The 17,309-nt window shown below is 33.8% G+C and overlaps 1 protein-coding gene across 1 annotated transcript in view; it reads right to left on the reverse strand.

Annotated features, from left to right (window-relative positions):
• Window positions 1-215: 215 nt before the first annotated feature.
• TMX3 (thioredoxin related transmembrane protein 3) overlaps window positions 216-17,309 on the reverse strand; it is a 41,044-nt gene continuing 23,950 nt past the window's right edge. Inside the window, exons 10-16 of the mRNA XM_033175349.1 lie at window positions 14,196-14,294; window positions 10,941-10,998; window positions 10,705-10,758; window positions 9,451-9,507; window positions 7,421-7,550; window positions 5,909-5,977; window positions 216-3,699 (exon numbers count right to left, since the gene is read on the reverse strand). Coding sequence (XP_033031240.1) covers window positions 3,439-3,699; window positions 5,909-5,977; window positions 7,421-7,550; window positions 9,451-9,507; window positions 10,705-10,758; window positions 10,941-10,998; window positions 14,196-14,294 — 728 coding nt within the window. The 3' untranslated portion in view covers window positions 216-3,438. The remainder of the gene's footprint in view (window positions 3,700-5,908; window positions 5,978-7,420; window positions 7,551-9,450; window positions 9,508-10,704; window positions 10,759-10,940; window positions 10,999-14,195; window positions 14,295-17,309) is intronic.

Consider the following 17,309-nt stretch of genomic DNA (forward strand, 5'->3'; position numbering starts at 1 on the left):
CAAACCTATGAATCTCAGGTTCTTTATTTGTAATACAGTAGAATGAGACTGCAATCTGATCTCTCTCATCGCTAAAATTCTATGTTTCTATACTTAAAACTTATAATTTTAATAAAAGGAAACACTTTCTGGAAGATACAGCCATAGCTGTTGTCTTTGAACGCAGAGCTATTCTTACTGCAAACAACCAGGATACACAGTAAAATTAACAATTACAGGTTTTCAATTACTTTATTTTAGAAAAACAAAGGTTTACAGTTTGTGCCATAGGCAGAGTATCATGAATTCAACAAGTTAGTAATGCAGACTTTCAAAAACCTCTATAGATTAGTCCAAAGTAGAAAATTATTTTTTGCCCACTCTTGGACTCAGACACATTCAGAAAAAATATATATTTATAAAAATAAAATGGCAAACCTAATCCCACCAATTGATAGTCTTAATATCCCACACTGGTTTATTTGATATCTTAATGCATAAGAATAGTCGAATGATTTTTCCCTGTCCTAACTCCATGTCATATGAAGCAACGATGAAAATATTTGTTACTTTTTGCAACACCAAAATAAAAAGGCCCCAAAGCAAAACACAAAAAAAGTCACTAACAAAATCCACTGAACAAAAACAATACTACTAATTTACCTACTCATAGAGACCCTTCCTTAAATCCCCCAGGTATTTGGCATTTTAATGTTATTTCTCAATCAGATACCAGGAAGCAACTATGTGAGAAAGAAAATGAAAATTCTAGGTCTAATACACGTTAAACAAGTTTCAGGTACTAGTAGCTGAGAAAAATACTGACGCACATAATGAAACAAAAAGACTTGCCAGATATAATGCGGTGCACAGGGTACTTGATAAAAACATGCACTTTGTCTCACTGAAATATCCTTAAATATTATCTGAGCACCAAATTCTGCAAAAGCAAGGATGTAGAATTCTGAATTTAGAAGTTATAAAGAGAACTTCACTGCACTTAAAAGCTCCAACTTCCTGAAGGACCCCATTATTCACATAGAATCATGACAATATTCATCATGGAATTAGAATGATGCCTATGTTCTTCCACTAGATTCACTTACTAAGAGACCTATCTTTACATGGAAGTAATTTTTCATGGAATGAAGCTAACATTCATAGTAATCTCTGATATCACATTGAAGGGAAAAGCACACGAGCAAACAAATTTTAAAATCTGTTTTGTGAGTAGTCTGACAATGTAAATAAACATCTCCCAAAGTAGAAAAAAAAAGCAAAATTTTAACACAAAAAGAAATAAAAATTATTCACTTACAAACCACCTACACATTTTGTTTTCCCAATAGACACACTTTAAAAGCACAAACAAAATATAAGGCAACAGTACAAAGCTGTGAAAAGGGTAGCAGAGAACTGAGGCATTCATTTATAAAGAACATCACAGAATACAAAGGAAGATCACTGGATGTTTGCATTCACACTGAGCTTTACTCTTTTTTTTTTTTTTTTTTCCTATTAAGGTCTTTCATTTACAGGTAATGACGAACAAGACAAAAATATGCAGATGACTAACTATAAATATGAAAAAATTCAATGACATTTTCTATAACTATTTCCTCCTGTCACTGACTGCTAAGTTTTCACTTCCTTACTAGGCTGAGTTTCAAATGAGGCGTCCGTACGCATCTAAGCTTTTCACTACTACAAAACAAGCTTGACTATTGGGAACATTCAAATTTATCTTCCCAAGAATCACTCATTATTCTTTGGAGAAGAATCTACTTGTTAAATTAACAGCAATTATCTCCAGTTTCCACTTAATAGCATTTCACTCTAGTAGTTCCTGAATTTTGGACTGCATATTTGCTTCATTTCCAAAAAAAAAGAAATATGGAGTGTCAAACACTAAGAATGGGTATTTAATTATTAAATACTAAGAGAGTACATGGATAAAATAAAACAATTACTAGTAATTCCTCGGTAATTAAGATACAAGCGTCCATACAGTCTCGATTAGTATGGCATTAGAAACAACAGAAGGCTGCCCTTGATGACTAAATTGCTAAACAACTTCGTGTCGGGACCATGAATCACATATTTTTTGACCATGAGTTACATATTTTTAAATAAATGTTCAATAAAATTCTTTATAGTGGAAAATTACTCAATGAATAGCCACTCAAATCTTAGTTGCCTAACATAAATTCTAAACTTAGCTAAAATGAAGGCTTCAAAAATAATGTATCTACAATAAACAAACCAAACTGTTACTTTAAAAAAAAGAGTTTTTAGACATTGCTTTGGATAGAATCCCTGTATTAGTTTACAGAAGATGAGAGGTCACCTGATGAAATGGGTGACAGAACTAAGAAAATGGAGAAGGTAACCGGCTGATCTTTTTTCCACTGGATGTGACTTGTCACTGGACATGCTGATGTCACTCATTATTCATTATGAAACAGACACGGACAGGTCTACAGCATTACATAACAGATGTGTCAATAAACTTTACGTGTCTGTGGGTACAAACATAAGTATTCTGGAGTATAAGTTACCATAAAGTTAACACACTGTAAACATAAAAATATGATACATACTACTTTTCAAAAAGCAGATTTTTATCAAAGGAAATGTTAGAAGAAATCTCAATATATAAAATAGAAATAAAATACTAGGCTGTTCTGGCTAAAGCAGGGTAGGATTAATAGAGACCCTTCCCAACCTACAATGACAGGTGAAATACCCGTTAAGAGTAATCCAAGGAATGGGTTGAAACCTCTACTCTCAGTAAACCCTGTTCATTTTGCGAAAGTCAATCACAAGACTTTTTTTCCCATTATCTAGGTCCATACGAAAATTTTATGATAAAGCAACTGAGTATAAAGTTAAAAAGTAACATTTCTCCTCCTTTAAAAATAACAAAATAAAATCACTATGCTATATAAAACCACATTATTTTTAAACTCATAATCTTGATACATGGAAAAAGTTATTAGTTCTCCTTAAAGTGCCTAAATTTTAAAGACTTACTTTTGTCCATATAAATATTGTCCAAAATATATGAGGGAAATGAACGGCAGCAGGGGAGGCATTACTTTTCTATATCACACATGTATCTTCTACCTGACTCACCAATTTAAATATTCTGCCCAAGAATCTTAACTTTTTGTCACAGAATATTCAGATAGAGAAACATGCAAATAGAACTGATCTGTTCTAATCACAAATCTCAGGTAAATTTTGATGGAGTGCTCTGTGTTTGGTTCAGACAAACTGTTCATCTCTTTGCTCCAAACACTTCCCCATGTATAGAGGGACTACTTTAATCCATGCAGCTGATATTAGCAAAATACAAATAACATGTTCTTTTCTGTAAAGATGATTAAATGTCTAAATTCAATAAATAGACTCTTTAATAATTTGAAGTCCTATCAAATATTTTGTAGTAATCAAGTCTCAATCTTTCTTCTTTTCTAATACATCCTTGGGCTCCTGCACTGTAGGCACTACAGATCCTGCACTGCTTGGCTCCTGCTGTTCTTTGCTCTCTTCTATCTGTTCTTGGTTTTCATTTTCACTTTTAGACACTTCATATCGTTCTTCTATATAACCTCCATCTGTGTCGGCTGTGTAGATTCCATAGCACATGATACTGATGACACCCAGTGGCAGGCCAAAGAGAAAGCAGCCCATCAGTGGTGAGCTCTTGAATATAGACTGTGGAAAGAGAATTAAAACTCAGTTCCCTTCATATGTAATTCTGATATATAAAGCATGACATGAACTTGAAACCACTATAGATTTCTCTTGTTGCTATTCAACTTGTTCTTAGTTCCAATGAATCAAAGTCAATAATTTCAGCAGTAACTACCACGTTAAAGACACTGTTAAGAGATATAATTTCTATACGCACATACATACGCATGTGTGTGTAGAACCAGCTATCAGCAGGAGAAAAAGGCATCAAATATTCTATAGCCTTTCCTAAAGACACTGATTTTTCTCACACTACCACAAAGGTCTCTTTAAGATGCTTACTATGTGCAACCAGCAGCTTTAGAGTTGTTTCCCGAACTACAGGAATCTGCTTATGGAGAAGGCTGCGTTATTTACCACAAAGAGGGTACACACATACTCTCTTCACGTGACATGTTTAATATTTTTACTTACCTGGTTAGCAGTAAAGCTTCATTGACTAATTTCCCTCAATTTACATACTGTGTTCATAGCTCCCAGAAAAGAGTAATTTTAATGAATAGGGTTTTCAACTAGAATATACTGCACGAATTGCAACGATAACTTGAGAACATAGACAAGTTCAGAGAAGAAAAAGATCACTTTGAATTGAGGTAAGAAAAGAAAGTTTCACAGAATAAAGATGTGCTTTAGGTAGGAATTTAAGGATGAGTGAGAAGGAGGCAGGATATGGGACAGGTGAGCACCAGGCAATTTGCATTAGCAAAAGCTAATATTCAAAAACCAATGAGGAAAATACTTCAGATGGACAGAGTATTCTGATGTACACCCCTGGAAAAGGGAAGGAAAGTGATTAAAATCGATTATTTTAGTCATATTAATTGTGTAGTGGAATACAATATAGATTGGAGACTGGGCAAGTGGAAGTATGGAAACCAAGTGAGAGAGAGCAGCAGCTAGACAGAATGTGATTAGGGCCCAATCCATGCTTGTGGCAACAGGAAAATACAACAAACTGAAGGATACTATGCAAGGAAAAAAAAACAAAGACTCCCAGAATTTACTTCTAACCAATAAATGTTAGCTATATTTTCATGTTCGCTTTGGGCCACAATGCATGAAAATGCCCATGTAATAGCTCAAGAAGGACAACAGGAACTAAGTTTAGGGCTCAAACAAATTTAGGAATTCCTCCACTGTCAAGTTGATTGACAGTTAAAGCTGGGAGAGGAAGAACAATTTCTTAAAAGGACTGCAAAGGGGAAAGAGAGGAAAGGGATGCTGAGAAACACTGACTGGAGAGATGGGGCAGGAGCAGGGGAGTAGTGATACTCATAGCAGCATGGAAAGGAGAATATTAAGGAAGGGATGCTTCAAAGAAATCCAGGGGAAATGCATCAACTCATCTAATTAGTTTGATAGTGTGAAAGGAAGAGGAAATTAGAATGGCAGAAATAATCAGGTGCGAGGTGACAGTGAAGAAAGTCAAGGAAATATATTTAGAAAGTAAGAGAGACAGGTAATTAGGGGCAGACATGTCAACTCATCTACCACTGTTGATATTCTACTTACATATAACAACTGTGAATAAACACTGGGACAAACAAATGAAAGTAAACACTGTTAGAAAGGATTTGATCCACCACATTTTAATTCCACATTTATAGTCTTCTATAAAAAGAATAAAAACAAAAAAAAAAGGAGAGAAACAGGGAAGAAGGAAAAACATCTGTAAATGATCTTAATTATTTACCAACTAGGGAAAAGTACAGAATTAACAGGGATGTTTAAAACTTTAAGATCTAAAATTTTATTTTGACTCCTGCAAAATAAAAAGTGACTACCCAGCACACATCGTTTTCTTCAAGAAAAATGACCAATTTACAGAAGACAGCACGTAATGGAACTAAAAATTTCCTATTATCTACACTTTCAACAAATCATGGCAATTAATAAGTAAAAAGTTTACACGGTAGGTTGCAGAAATAAAATCTTTTAAGTTATATTACCAAGTTAATTGATTCTGAATTTTAGTTTTAACTCATCAATCATATAATTAAAAACAATTTCCACCTAATGAATATATTTTCTTAAACACTGACTAGTCATATCCTGCAAATTAAAAAGACATATTTTGACCTAATCTTTTCAAATTCAGATTTTTAACACAGCTAGACATAAAGAACCTGTATCTTCTTCATTATCAATGACATAAACTGTCACAACTTACCACAATAGTAGATTTGGCATCAAATACTATTCTTTTCAATCTCTGCAAAATGCTATCACCTCCTTGGGCCTTCAAACAAAGGAAAAGAAAAATAAATTACTTAAGTACTATGACTTCATTCATTTGGTGTTACATAACCTTGTAATCATTGCAGGCCAAATGGTTGACTCCAAAATATTATATAATCACCTGAAAAGGCCATGTGGTAAACATTTACTGTTGTTGTTTTTTGTCTGTTTCATGTCCAGCATTCCTCCTGCCTGCTTGTGTTAATTCACCCTGATTCTACTCTAAAACATTCCTCCTCCTCTATTCATAACCCACGTAGCTTGGCTGAAGCTGACCCACCCCTGAGTACAGCCTAACCAACTTTTGAGTTTGGCTGGGACTGCAAAACCAGAGCTGCAGGATACCTTTGCTACTGTGCAGGGAGAGGTTCCCTGAGGATGAAAGTGCTGAAAGGAAGAGAGAGAAAAATTCCTGATGAAAATCAATCAAATCCTGTATTCGGCCATATCTGCAATCTGGCTCATTTTTCAAATTTCCGACAATAAAATCTGTTGTTAAACAGTCTGAGTTGCATTCCACTAACTTAAAAATAAAAGGCTGATTATATAGGTGAGTTTCATTTCAACAAATTATTTTCAAAAATACTCTATTTGATTGAGTGTTTTTCAAACTTCTTCACCTTGACCGAAAGTAATGTTTGTTATTCTGTGAGCAAATTTTATATAAAGTTTGTGTAAAACTGAAACAACTCTCAAAAAACAATAATTAAATTTCACACACACAAAAAAATGAAGGCTCTTTCTTCTAAATTTTATTCTAGTCTATTGAATTAAGATGCATGCTGGTCACAACCTGGTTGTGACTTGCAGTGGTTTCATAACTTTCTAATACAGGTTGCAATTCACAGTTTGAAAAACACTGCAGTTAAAGTTTATAGGAAAAAAATATAAAATTAAGACTATCCACTCACTTATTTCTGAGAAATATTTTATAGGATTAAGTCTAGAACTCTCTATGGGAGCTTTTACTCTCAATAAATTTCCTCATTTCTTGAGAAATCGTGGTCTTATTTGCAGATTTTCTTAGAAAACCAGTCCTAACAACTTAATTCAACTGTACTTTTGGACCTACAAACATACTAAGAGACAGGTAAGTTCACTATTAAGATTACCCCACACAATGCAGATCTCCTAGCATCCCTAGCCCTCAACCTTAAACGCCAACAGCATCTCCCCATCACCGTGACAACCAAAAATACCCTCCAAATAACCCCTAAAAGGACATTTCCATCTTTTAGCAACCTCTGCCATAGAAGAACCTTCTGTATCTGGGAGAATGTAACTCTACTCTGCCTATAATTGGACAGAAGCAACGTATGGAGGTCCAGCCCTCTACTCTGGGTGATGGCCAACTATTCTTTTCAGAATCAGAAGTAAAGAAATGAACTAGTTTCTCCTCTAACCCCTGTCCATCATCCCTTTGAAACAGAAGTGAACAACTTACTTCTACTGTGCCATCCAAAATGTTATTAATAAACTGGACCATGTCTTCAACATTCTTAATCTGTCTATCTAGCAAGAAATATTGTTGGTTTGAAGTATTCAGTACAACTACAGTTGGGACTGTCAATTCACTGAAAATATAAAAACAAATCAAAACACACATTAAACACAGCAAAGTATTCTGATATTCATGTATATCTCAGTAGCTATAATTACAGAAGATATTTAATAAATTTGTGCGTATTTTATGGTAGAAAATGATCACACACACCTAGTATTTATTTTATGTATTCATGACATAACTTTTTCTTAATTTTTTTTGGTATTTCTAGGATATGCAATTCATCTTTAAGTCTTTTCAAATTATCAAAAATCTCAAAAAATGTTTACATGTATTGAAAAAAAATTCCTATGGGTGGATCTGCACAATTCAAACTTATATTGTTCAAGGGTCAACAGTCCCTTTAATAATTGTATAGATACTTTGTCTTGATTCTTCATTATATCCTACATCTGGTACTTTAATCTTTGGCAAATCCTCTTAAGTTCTTACTGAAATGAGAGGGATAATAAATGAAGTAAGGTGATGCTAATTATATTTCAAGATTTTACCGGAAAATGATGAATGTTACCTTGGATTTGTAAGTTCACCCCCTTCCTCGCTCAGTGTTCTTACTTAGAAGATAGAAAACACCAAAATAATCTAATATATTGCAATAACGAATGAAGGCATTTGCTACATCTATGACACTAAGCAAAGCGAGAGAAAATCAAAACAACAGCATCATGTTGTTGAACTTCCACTGGGCCCTCAATGCGGCTAAGAGTTAGTGTGTCTCTAGTGAGATTTCTCCATCTTCATTTAGAGCCTAGCTTATTTCTGTAGCCCTCTCCTAAGCCCTGTCATACTTGCTATTATGTTCTGCCTCACTTCTCACTCTTTAGACTTTTCTTAATTATTGCCTCTTCCAGAAAACATTTCTTGAGCCCTTCCACCTTAGTGTGCACTGGGTGCAGGTGTGTGTGTGTGTGTGGCGGGGAGGCGGGGGGTTGAGGACGGGAAAGTGTCTCTATGTTCCAGAGCCGTGTCCTACATAGATCTTTTCATACAGTTCTGTAATTAACATTTGTGGTCTTATCCAGTGGACTATAAGCATTTGAAGGCAGGGACTCTATTCATTTTTCCATCAACAGTGTCTAACAGTGTACAACATACAGTAAATACTCACTCAATGTTCACTGAATAGAGTGGGTTCTTGTTTCAAATTTATTAATTCAGTACAGGGTTTGGTAAATGTTTTCTAATATCAGTCTTGGGAAGTGGCAAATTAAATCTTTATATCATAATTTTAGATAAAAATTATTTTAAAACTGCATATTTTCCTACGAATTTAGTCTACTAAAATAAATTCTAGAATAATTAGTTTTTGAATGCTAAACATTTTCTATTTAAGTCTTTACATAATTTTAAACAGATAAAAATTTTAAAATTGCACATTTTCTTACAAAGTTATTTGTCTATTAAAATAAATTCTAGAACAATTAGTTTTTGAATGCTAAACATTTTCTATTTAAGTCTTTACATAATTTTAAACAGATAAAAATTTTTAAATTGTACATTTTCTTACAAAGTTATTTGTCTATTAAAATAAATTCTAGAACAATTAGTTTTTCAATGCTAAACATTTTCTATTTAATAGTTACATTGTCTATTAAAACTGAACTTCTCAAGGTATGTATTAAGCAGAAGCTATGAAATTTACAAGTTTTGGAAAAATGGCTTCTTTTCAGAATACGAGAAAACATTAAATCAGGAGATAATTTTTTTTTTTTTTTTAACTATAGACCAATATTAAAGTCAGTAAGTTTCGAATACAGAATTTGAAAACTAAAGTAAAATATTTAATGGGAAAATATCTGTATCTGAATAAGTCAACTGTTTGCTTTTTTTCAGCTATTTAATCCTACCTGTATCTCAGAAACAAATTAATATTAAGATTTGATAGCAAAATCATTCAGCATTTTACTTACTCCATCAGCAAGGTATTTATGTAGTCATTTCCATCCATATGGCCAAATTGAAAGTCCCTAACAAACGACAACCAAAAATAAATACATAAAAGGCGAGGGGTCGGGAGAGAAAGAGAGAAAGCTCATTAAACATCAAAAAAGTAAATAAAACAATGAACTTAACTTTAGGCCTCAGTAAGCCCAGAAACTGTAAACATCTCATATGTAAATCATACACAATAAATACTGCTAAGAGTGTAAATTCTACTGGCTTCTGAGATACAAATACACGAGTAAAGGAAATTCTAAAACATTTCTACTTGGTTTATGCATATTTAAAATTCAGGGAAATATAAGCTAATCTATCTGAAATATGTTTAAGAAAAATTACCCATTTTCCCTAAGAAAAAAAAAGGACTAATCAAAAGATGCTATATACCATGTAAGAAAACTATACAATGACCCATTATTAGAAGACTCAGAATAGGAAAGAAATAATAATTCAATAATAAAATACATTTATATTGACGGTCTTTTTTTATGGTAGCAACAATGATTCAGCATAGTAAAAATATATGTATTTCTGATGCCATTTTTTATTCAGTGATTCTTTTGAGTTTCTGTTAGAATAATCATCTGCCTATCTCTGACTTCTGATTGCTCATTTATCTCCAATTATAACTACATGTACATATTTTATTTACACAAAATGCATCTCAAATCGTATCAAGAAGCCAAGTATGATACAAATTATAGATCAAACTGTTTCTTTTTTAACTTGCAGGACATACCATCAGTGAATTTCAAGATCCAGACAATTCATGCTAAAATGCAATGTGCTATACAGTAGTCCCCCCTTATCCAGTTTCACTTTCTGTGATTTCAGTTCCCCATGGTCAACCATGGTCTGAAAATATTAAACGAAAAATTCCAGAAATAAACATATACATAATTTCTATTATAGTGTATTGTTACAATTGTTCTATTTTATTACTACTGTTTATCTCTTACTGTGCCTAATGGATAAATTAACCTGTATCACAGGTATGTAGGTACAGACAAAATTATAGTAGTATATGTAGCATTCCATTCTATGCAAAGTTTCAGTCATCCACTGGGGGTCTTGAATGTATCTCCTGTGGATAAGTGAGGATTACTGCTATACTTCCCTTCCTTGATTCACCTCTAAAAGCATGAATACTACTAAGTTTGCTTTATTAAATTACAAAACTGTATTAAAAAAATAAAGGAATTCCTCAGAATATAAGCACCTACCTATGGAAGAGGTCTCTGTAATCTCTTGCAACTTCCTGAATAATTGACTTCAATCTGTAGAAGAACAAACATATGAATTGGTCATCTGCACTTGAAAAATATAATTTTCCAATGACAGTATCTGCTCTCTGACATCTAATTGCTGCAGGAAAAGTAAGATACCACATCAAGTCTATCTAAAGCCATGCAGCCTGAAATGAATATCTGACGCTTCAAACCATATCGAGACATTATACCTGGCATGTTCAACTGATGTATTTTTCTCATCAATAACTGCAAGAGCCACAAGCTTTCCTGAAATAAAGAATGACACATCTGAATTCAATCGCCCTTATTACACAAACTGTTCAATCAACACTTTAGTTCTGAGGAGGAAATTGTCAAGTATTTCTAGAGTTTAATTCCAATCACCCTACACATTATATCAAATTAAATCAACAAATTATGGTATATGTTTGTAGAGTGAATCAGTGAATTAGTCAACCCAGGTGACAAATTCCCTTCCACTTCCCACCCGAAAATGTCAATGCGAGTAAATATGTAACAATGTATACACTTAAATTGTACTTTTTATACCAACTTACAAGCTTGAATTGTTATTTTTTCCTTATAGCCTACAAATTGACTAAGATAACTTTTTCAAAGGCTAAAAGCATAGGAAATAAGTTGATTAAAAACAAGTTTGCTAAGAATTATTGTAGCTCTAAAACAATGATCTAGAAGAATAAGAAAATGATTTTTACATGGCCATTGACTTTGGTACCATGAATTCAGTGCTTGCCAGTTATAATATGCAGAATTAAACTGACTCACATTTACTTAACCTTAAATACAACATAAAGCATATGTATCCTGATATCCTCTAGGAAGCCGGCATGATGTAATAATCAGAAGAGTGGTGTTAGAATGAGAAAACCACACACCGCTATCCAGTAGTGTCCATCATGTTCCAGGCACCATACCAAGGTGCAGGGGAACAGGGAAGTGCCTCAGTAAACTTCAACCTATTTTCAAAAACTAATACATATTTCATAGAGGTATTGGGAGAGTTAAGTAAGATTAGACGCACAGAAATACGGACATAAACCTGGTTCAGAACAGGTACATACATGTAGGATTAAATCAATAATCTTTTAGTATTATTCCTGTATTTTAATGCTGCTTCTAATTCCATACTGCTTCAACACCTGTTTAAATTCTACACAATCTTTAATCTTCTTTTAACTCTCTGATGAAAACAGTTCACAATGGTATCTACCGTCTTGAAATATCTCATCTACTATTCCTTTTTTTGTATTATATGCTTCTTTAATTTTCAAATGCCTCTGAGTTTTTTTTTCAAAATGTCTACAACACGCAGAGCATTCTCCCACAGACCAACAGGGCTCTAAGAATCACAAACACGGTTTGTCACATATTCAGTTCAACAATTATTGAGTGTTAAATAATGTGCCCCATACTGGGCTGGTTACGAGGACATGGTGATGAGCAAACACAGACAATGCTCTGCGCTTGTGAAAGCACAATACAGTAGAACTGGTAGACATTTTCATCAAATAAATGCCCTGTTAAAAAAAAGAATATGTTGCTATAAAAAAAATTATAGCGTAAATTAATGTAGTTTGATGGGGTCAGTAAAGATGTTCCTAAGGAAGCAGTATTTGGTCTGAGTTTGATGGATAAATATGAATTAACTGCAAATTTCCAAACAAAGAAAAAAGCATGCAAAAAGGTGCTTTGGTTCAAGTGGCATAGCCTTTTCAAGAAACTGTTATCAAGCAAACTTGGGTAAAAATGATAAAATAATAGTAACAATAATAAAAGAAACTAAAAGGTTAGCGTGCCTCAAGAAGGAAGAGTGTGGGGAGAGGCTAGAGTGAAATGAGGCTGGAGATGTAGGCAAGAGTTAGAACTTCTGAGAAAGACACGAGGTGTCCGAAGGCACAGAGCTTCAGACGGAGGCTGCTGTGGTGCTAGCATAAGGGGACAGGTCGGGTGAAGAGCAGGGGCACGACCACAGCTGATGCCTAACAAGGGCAATTATGTCAGACACACAAAAGAACACTGCCACAGCACACTTCTGTTTCCAAATTCATCTGGGAAAAGATGTGTCAGTTAAGCCAAAGTCACTTGTTTTAATCACCTCAAGGTCATGCTATCTCCTATAATTACTATACAAGCAAAACTACTATATTCCTACATTTCCCCCTTTTCCTTTCATGTGAGTCTGAAATAATCAAAAAGGCCAGGCACGGTGGCTCACGCCTGTAATTCCAGCACTTTGGGAGGCCAAAGTGCGAGGATCACGAGGTCAGGAGATCGGGACCATCCTGGCCAACACGGTGAAACCCCATCTCTCCTAAAAATACCAAAATTAGCTGGACGTGGTAGTGCGCACCAAGTCCCAGCTACTCGGGAGGCTGACGCAGGAGAATCGTTTGAACCAGGGAGGTGGAGGTTGCAGTGAGCCAAGATCACGTCACTGCATTCTAGTCTGGCGACAGAGAAAGACTCCGTTTCAAAAAAATAAAATAAAATAAAATAAAATAAAATAAAACCACAGTCTTTGACACTGTCCCCAGGAACTTCCAATAATGAGCTAATACATAGCTCCTTCTGTAAAGATAAGCAAAGACAGAAATATCACTAGACACAGAACATTAAAAGCAAGCTCAGGAACAGAACAGAAATATCCCCCAAAATGTTAAAAACAGGAGAACATGTAAGAATGTCTCTAATTTTTATTAATTAGATTTAAGAGTAGGCGATCATAAACAAGAAACCCTACGCCTATGACTTACATTAAAAAAAACTGAGTCTTGAATAAAATTTTCTCATTGTTTTACTCAAAAGCTATACTCCCATCCTACTTATCATAAAGTTATTAATGGAAACAAATGTGGCAAGATTTCTCATTTCTAATTTGCTATAAATTTATAAAACACTTTCTCCTAAAACTTACAGTTAGCTTCTTATAGTTTTCATAGTTTGCATCTGAGACCATATAATCGGCTTCTCATAGCTTTCATTTTTCTATTTGTGTTTATATTTGCACTGCCTGTCATTTGCAACAGTGTAACTTTAAGAAACCATGCCAAATTTAATTTACATTTTTCCCTTTCACAGGGAAGAGCAGGCCTTATAAACAGGTTGTGCTAAGTTTTATCTTAACTCCTATCACAAAATCAGTCTCCTGAGTATAGCTTCTTAGTTGGTTATTTTTCTCACTCTCTTATTACCCAGGTTTTTTGTTTTCCTTGTCACCATCAGTTCTATTAGTAAACCATCGCTTTAATCACTGACCCACATGCAAAGGTATATCTTCTGGTAATATCAGTTTATGTTCTCATAAAGAACTGGCATTCAGATCTAAAATAAAAAAATAAGTTAGGAAATAGAGCTTAAATTCATTTCCTACAAAATAAGATTTTAAATAATCAATCAAAGAAAAATCATGTAACGTGATGGAGACTTGTACATATGCTTGTTACCTGTGTCTCCAAGTTCATATAAGAGGAAGCCATCCATAGCAAGGTAATTCTGAAACCTTTCCCTGTTGATCCATGATGACAGATCACCATCTTCATACTCTTAAAACCAAGACAAAGGTTGACAAATTCTAGTATAAATATGAGTTTAAGATAGTTATAATAGCTTTAATCTGGTAATAGGTATAAAATGCCTGACAGAGAATCATACGTCCATAAATATTATTTTTAGGAATTTATTGCAAGCGTACGAGCAAATGTACAGAAGGATTAATGCACAAAGCAATCTTCATTTATAGCATCATTAAAAATAGCATACAAATAATTCAAAATAAAGGAAATAATCAAAAGATCCTAAATTGGAAATAATTTAAACAAATTTTGGTACATGTCGAGAAAGATTTATAAATTTTCAAAAAAACATAACTGATTACAAAACAATACAGGTTATAATACAATATATAACAGTGTAACTGTAACTCTGTAAAAAAAAAAAAGTATGAAAAGATAAACTCATAGAATGGTAAAATGAAGTCAGTTATTCCTAAATGGTGACCCTGGATCAATGGTTACACTCGGGTCATGGCACTATAGGTAATTTTTATTACAATTTCTTTGCTCTTCTCTCTTTATGACAGTCTTCCTAGTTTACAGCTCTTTCTCAAAGGTACAACTAACACACATATAAAATCATAGTACCTTAGCTTTTTTCCAATATAAAATAATTCCTCTGCTAAGCACGTAGGAAATATAATATCTAAGATAAATATTATATCCTGATTAGAAATATAATTCTTAAGTAATTGTTCAAAATTATTACAATTGCATAAAAAAGGTGATGTAAAGCAAACGTCTGTAAAAGCCTACCAATACATCCGGTTGAAGATTGGATTTTAATGACTTCTGGAAAGATATGCTTTTTCTTACAATGCTAAACAAAACATTTTCAAGTTATCAAACCCAAAAAATAAGTGATACAATGCAAATCTTAAAGTATTTATGGATTTAAATTTACAAATTAGGAAAATAAACATAAAACTAGAAATTGACTACTGGGCCACAACATCCACTCCATGCTAAAAGCAAATTTTCTACGAGATTGCATACAGTGATCAATTTGAATTTCATTTGAAAATAAACCATCTCAAATACTGCATGTTCTCATTTAGAAGTAGGCGGTAAACACTGGGTACTATATGGACATAAAGATGGGAACAACAGATACTTGGGAGATGGGGAGGAGGACAAGGGCTAAAAAACTACCTATTGGGTACTATGTTCATTACCTGGGTGATGGGATCATTGTACCCTAAACCTCATCATCATCCAATATACAAATGTAACAAACCTGCACATGTAGCCTCTGAATCTAAAAGCTAAAATTATATATATAAGAAAGAAAATATCCTCCTGAGTCCCTATTCCAATGCTTCTAAACATTAGCAACCATTAAATATCTAAAATAAGGATTCAAAGTAAAGGCTCTGCTTTGTCTGAATGTTTCAGGCAGGTTCTAAATACTACTGCAGGTTAGAAAAATGCGATCTTTACGATACCTATAGAAACTTAACATATTATATTCCTGTCTTTCTTAAGCATGGGAGAACGTATCTGAAACATGGAGCTATAACAAGGGGATGCTTTCCTAGGCAGGTTCAAAAACCTGGTATCTGTTTATATTTAAATATCTGTTTATATTTAAACAGATATGATCAGGTCTTGTTTTGTTCTAAAAAGGAAGAAACAAAGTGCCTCTCTGAACTGCTAATAAACTCATAGTAGAACAAGAGATTTGAAGACGGAATTTTGATACCATTGATTAAGTATTTTAAACTGGAAAAAAAATCTCTTTAATCCTGTTTCTTTATCTGTAAAATGCTAAGAATACTGATTTCAAGGGACTGTTGTAAAGATCAAATATAAGATCACATATATTAAGTGCTTATCATATGAGGCGTACTGCAAGCAAACAGCAGGTGAATAGACTAGGTGTGGCTATAAATTATGTTCCTTCTTATATTTTCATACACGCAAGTTTCTCTGAAGTTCTTTTTTAAGCCCAATGTCTAATACAGACATTCAATAAACATCCAATTAATGGATGGCTTAATAAGCATATGATAAACCTGCTATTTAATCACAGGTCTGTCTCCTTATCTAACATTCTTAGCTATATCCTTTGTAATCCTGGGGTATTCATCTATCTGCCTTATTACCTACCTCACAGATTACTTTGTAAATAAAATGAAAATGTCAACTTAAGTATGTAGATAGTACCTTTTATATGATAGCATAAATGGGTAGCCATCATCTATAGAAACAAATAAAATTCAGCTCTCACATTTATTTAAAGACAATAAAGATTAGAAATGTAGTCTTATAACATGACTGTCAAAACGATTAAAATGCTATTTATAATAAAATAAATTGTTCCTTTTATTGAAAAGTCTTCTACTCATTTGAATTATTTCAGCAATTCAAAGTTTACTGCTTTCATCTAGTCCTAGTTTCCTTTCTGTCACATAGAATCCAGTAAGAAAACCACATTCTAGTATATTTCTGAATGAATGGGTGTTCCCTATCTGGCCTCAAACATGGTAACCACAAGCCACAGGAGCCCACCGAGCATTGAAATGCGGCTAGTGAGAACAAGAAACTGGATTTTAAATTTTATTGAATTAGAATTTAGAACGCTAGCAAGAATGCGATCAGCTGAGACTGCACTCACTCTTGCTTTTGAGTGGCTTTGTGGTGTCCTACAGATGTCGAGTTTCACTGTTTCCCTTGAAAGTTAAAATATCCCCTGTAGCCCCTGGGATTTTGCTGCACTGCCCTGGGGTATCTCAGAGCACAGTCTGGAAAACATGAAAGTAGGCATTTCAAAATACCAAGGAATGATGTTAGTTGTTGTAGCTGCATGTGGTTTATCTGCAAATAAAAAGCCTACATTTTGTAAAGAGATGCGTAATATAAAGCCCATGGTGATGAAATGCCACTACAATTTGCTTTAAAGTACTTCAACAAATTCAAAGTTGAAGTTGGCGCAAATGTCATGATGGGCAAAGATCTTGGTAAGTGTTTAACTTCGGTGATGGGTATGCAGGGCTTTACCGTTCT

The sequence above is a fragment of the Trachypithecus francoisi genome, unplaced genomic scaffold (assembly GCF_009764315.1).
Source record: "Trachypithecus francoisi isolate TF-2019V2 unplaced genomic scaffold, Tfra_2.0 Contig01474, whole genome shotgun sequence".
Taxonomy (NCBI): Eukaryota; Metazoa; Chordata; class Mammalia; order Primates; family Cercopithecidae; genus Trachypithecus; species Trachypithecus francoisi.